The sequence below is a fragment of the Palaemon carinicauda genome, chromosome 6 (genome assembly GCF_036898095.1).
Source record: "Palaemon carinicauda isolate YSFRI2023 chromosome 6, ASM3689809v2, whole genome shotgun sequence".
Classification (NCBI taxonomy): Eukaryota; Metazoa; Arthropoda; class Malacostraca; order Decapoda; family Palaemonidae; genus Palaemon; species Palaemon carinicauda.
In genome coordinates, this window is record NC_090730.1 from 160,127,659 (window position 1) to 160,132,658 (window position 5,000).

The 5,000-nt window shown below is 41.8% G+C and overlaps 1 protein-coding gene across 1 annotated transcript in view; it reads right to left on the reverse strand.

Annotated features, from left to right (window-relative positions):
• LOC137643308 (uncharacterized) overlaps nt 1-5,000 on the reverse strand; it is an 18,720-nt gene that overhangs the window by 4,796 nt on the left and 8,924 nt on the right. The window contains exon 2 of the mRNA XM_068376146.1: nt 4,706-4,808. Coding sequence (XP_068232247.1) covers nt 4,706-4,808 — 103 coding nt within the window. The remainder of the gene's footprint in view (nt 1-4,705; nt 4,809-5,000) is intronic.

The following is a 5,000-nucleotide window of genomic DNA, read 5'->3' on the forward strand; positions in this document are numbered from 1 at the left end:
TGGGCTAATCATATATCCTGGCTAGTACAGTGTTAACATGTTCGCCTAGCAGTCGCATTGAAGCAGATCGATCCCACCACAGGACCTTAATTTAAAGCTGTTTACTGGGGAGGCCACTGCTGTGTATGGGCACCGCGGTGAGGAGGCTGGGCTTGCCCGGCTGACGTTCTGCTGAGCGTCTATTCTAATGAAACTGGAAGTGAAACCAGACACCTTTACCTTTAAGTAATTCAAATATAACAAACGATACGGATGCCAAAGAATTCTAAAACAATCAATCAATCAAACGTCACAATTACATAAGAGGATAGCTGTGGGTAACTGTGAGGGCTTCGTTGTTCTAGAGTAAGTAATTATATAAGTCAAGAATATCAACAAACACCAGTTAATTAAATCAGTGTTTCATTAAAAAAAAAAAAATGGAACGCTGTAGCATTAATTCCCCAACGTGTAAATTACAGTATTCAAGACCATATATTGATATGTTGTTGGGGCCTTATTGGTAGCGTCTCTGCCTGGTGATCGCCAGACGGGGATTCGAGTCCCTCTCAAACTCGTTAATTTCTTTGGTCATTGCAACCTCACCATCCTTGTGAGCTAAGGATGAGGGGTTTGGGGGAGCCTATGGGTCTACCTGCTGAGTCATCAGCAGCCATTACCTGGCCCTCCCTGTTCCTAGCTTGAGCGCTGATTATATGTATATATGGTCAGTCTCTAGGGCATTGTCCTGCTTGCTAGGGCAATGTCACTATCCCTAGGCTCTGCCATTCATGCGCAGCCTTTAAGCATGTAAACCACTTTGGCCCTAGCCTGGGTGGAGAGGGGGCTTGGGCGCTGATCACGTGCATATATGGTCAGTCTCTAGGGCATTGTCCTGCTTGCTAGGGCAATGTCACAATCCCTTTGGCTCTGTCATTCATGAGCGGCCTTTAAACCTTCGAACCTTTTTGGTCCTAGCTTGGGTGGAGAGGGAGCTAGGGCGCTGATCATATGCATATATGGTCAGTTTTCAGGGCATTGTCCTGCCTGCTAGGGCAATGTCACTATTCCTTGGCTCTGCCATTCATGAGCGGCCTTTAAACCTTTAAATGAATCAAAAACTGAAAGATACAATCAAACCAACTTTCCTTCGCACAGGTATTTCCGAGCATGAAGATTCCTCGTTCGAACAGTGACATAGTATCTTCCTCTCCTTTATGCGTCTGGCTACAGCATTAAATCGACGAAATTATATCCTTTGGCGGTGTTCATGGCCACCATTAGAATATAAAACAAGGTTCTGACGAGCAGATAGCGTGCCTTCAAATCGAGTATTTTTTTTTTCTTTATTTCACATGGAACTCTTCTTCGGTGGTCAGAAGAGGTTCAAATATACTGCAATATTATTCCCTTGCATGACTGTTGATATCAGTAACTGTTTTTATTCTTATTGTGGAATTGATATTTCCTTTTTATTACCCCTTTTCTTCAATCTTACAAATGCCAGTGTTAAATTGAAATACCGGTTGGATATTTTCGTTGAATGTGACTTTAATCGAATGCAATATGGTCATGATTTTCATTATATACTTAGAATAAATTTATTTGGGTTAATAACAATTGTACCGAATATAATTCCTTAAAATATCATAGATTTGATGAAATACTTTCATAAAACATATGTGAACTATCAGTATTTTAAAGCTCGATACGTATTTATTTTGGTTAATCACAATTGTACCGAATATAATTATTTAAAAGATCATATATTTGATGAAATATATTCATAAAACATATCTGAAATATCAGTATTTAAAAGTTCGATACGTTTGGAAAACCTCACATTAAAGATTTTTCCTTCTTAGAAATCGGCTTCAAACATATGATTATATCTTCCGAAAAAAATATATTAGTATACCATGATCGAAACCGAAAATAACATGCTCAGTCTTTAAAAAAAAAAATATAGTAAAACATGACGTAATTGCGTGGCACGTACAACTACATTTCACCAACAGTAACAACATTAATTTCGTGATCCTAAACAGCACTGAGACACTGGTAATAACATGCAAATCTACCATACAATGAAGAATAATCGTTCGTGGCTTCACTATATACACGTAAACAGGCAATGTGTAAAATAGTTACCTTAAATACTATGTTATTGAGGTGATGTTTTACAACGTATTACGGGGTAAATAACAGCTCATGCCAAAAGCCATAACAGTAAAGAACAAATATAAATGTTCTACGAACACTCAATGTCTCGATAAAAGGGTCGTAAGAAATAGACAAGTAGAAGCGGTTATCGTCTGGCACCTTTAGATGTAGATAGATTAAAATGGTTAAATAGAAGAAGAGAGAGAGAGAGAGAGAGAGAGAGAGAGAGAGAGAGAGAGAGAGAGAGAGAGAGAGGAGAGAGAGAGTGTGTGTGTGTGTGTGTGTGTTAAGAATCAAAAGGCTAAATAAAGAAATCATAATTTTCAGAGAGAGAGAGAGAGAGAGAGAGAGAGAGGAGAGAGAGAGAGAGAGAGAGAGAGAGAGAGAGAGAGAGAGAGAGAGAGAGAGAGTAAAATAAGAATTAGGCTACATAAAGATAATTTCTTTTTGAGAGAGAGAGAGAGAGAGAGAGAGAGAGAGAGAGAGAGAGAGAGAGAGAGAGAGAGAGAGAGAGGAGAGAGAGAGAGAGAGAGAGAGAGAGAGAGTAAAATAAGAATTAGGCTAAATAAAGATAATTTCTTTTTGAGAGAGAGAGAGAGAGAGAGAGAGAGAGAGAGAGAGAGAGAGAGAGAGAGAGAGAGAGAGAGAGAGAAAAAAAAAAAAAGCACAATTACGATGCGTAGATAAAGGAGTGTGGAAAACGCACCACACCAAACAGAAATAAAAAAAGAAAGGAAAACGAAAGAGAAAACACAAGAGTCTGAAACAAGAAAGAAACAAATTTAAAGGAATGCAGGAAGATGAAAAGAAGAAACGACTGCCAGCCATCTCAAGCACGTTTGAACAGCGAAGTAATGTTGCCGTATCAGTTCAAATGAGGATCCAACAAATGCAGCAGTAGCAAGAAGCAGCAATAGCAGGAGGATCCAAAAAAGCAGCCGCAGCCACAAAACTAGTAGCAATAGCATGAGGATCCAACAGAAGCAACAGTAAACGGCAACATCACTAGCAGAAATAGCAGGTGGATCCAACAAAAACAGTAGCAGCAATAGCAGGAGGATCCAGTAAAAGCAGCAGCAGCAAACAGCAACACAATAGCAGCAATAGCAGGAGAATCGAACAAAAGCAGCAGCAAGAAGCAGCAATAGCAGGAGGATCCAAAAAAGCAACCGAAGCAACAATACTAGCAGCAATAGCAGGAGGATCCAACAGCAGCAACAGTAAACGGCAACAACACTAGAAGAAATAGCAGGTGGATCCAACAAAAGCAGTAGCAGCAATAGCAGGAGGATCCAAAAAAGCAACCGGAGCAACAATACTAGCAGCAATAGCAGAAGGATCCAACAGCAGCAACAGTAAACGGCAACAACACTAGAAGAAATAGCAGGTGGATCCAACAAAAGCAGTAGCAGCAATAGCAGGAGGATCCAAAAAAGCCGCCGCAGCAACAAAACTAGCAGAAATAGCAGGTGGATCCAACAAAACCGTAGCAGCAATAGCAAGATGATCCATCAAAAGCAGCAGCAATCCGCAACAAAACCAGCAGAAATAGCAGGTGGATCCAACAAAAGCAGTAGCAGCAATAGCAGGAGGATCCAGCGACAGCAACAGCAAAACTAGCAGCAATAGCAGGAGGATCCAACAAAAAACACAGCAACAGCAAGCAGCAACAACACTAGCAGAAATAGCAGGAGGATCCAACAAAAACAGTAGCAGCAATAGCAAGAGGGTCCATCAAAAGCAGCAGAAAACAGCAACAACACCAGCAGAAATAGCAGGTGGATCCACAAAAGCAGTAGCAGCAATAGCAGGAGGATTCAGCGAAAGCAGCATTAAGCAGCAGCATAACTAGCAGCAATAGCAGGAGGATCTAACAAAAAACACAGCAACAGCAAGCAGCAACAACACTAGCAGAAATAGCGGGAGGATCCAACAAAAACAGTAGCAGCAATAGCAAGAGGATCCTGCAAAGGCAGCAGCAATCAGCAACAACACTAGCAGTAATAGCTGGAGGATCCAATAAAAGCAGCAGCAAGCAGCAATAGCAGGAGGATCTACCAAAAGCATAAGCAAGTAGCAATAGCATGAGGATAAAAAAACAGCAGCAAGCAGCAATAGCACAAGGATAAAAAATAGCAGAAAGCAGCAATAGCAGGGGGATCTACCAAAAGCAGAAGGAAGCAGCATTAGCAGGAAGATCCAATAAAAGCAGCAGCAGTAGCAGCAATTGGAGGAGGATAAAAGAAACAGCAGCAAGTAGCAAGGAGGATGAAAAAAAAAACAGCAGCAAGCAGCAATAGCAGGAGGATCCAACAAAAGCAGCAGCAATAGGAGCAATAGCGGGGGAATAAAAAAACAGCAGCAAGGATAAAAAAAAACAGCAGCAAGCAGCAAGGACGATAAAAAAAACAGCAGCAAGGAGGATAAAAAAACAGTAGCAAGCAGCTATAGCAGGATCCAACGAAGGCAGCAGCAATAGCAGGAGGATCCAACAGAAGCAGCAACAGCGGCAGCAAGCAGCAATAACATCAAGCGTAAATAGCATTCTCAAACACAAACATACCTGCAGAGGACCACCGAGAGCGTGAGGAGGAGGACTGTGGACGCAATCACCACCACGATCCCACCACCACCTGCACGCGATCCACGCACTGCAACTCCCCGGGCTCATCTGCAAGAGGAGAGGAACAATGAAAATGACTAGTTTAGAGCTACACTCCGTGCAGATTACTCGGCACATAATGCAACTCCATTTGGGGATGCAACTTGTAATTAATTCTATTTTCTCTAAACTTCAACCTCTCCCACCCCCACACTCCCGGCCAGGCCCCCTTCCTCTGGTCTGTCTATAAAGGTCG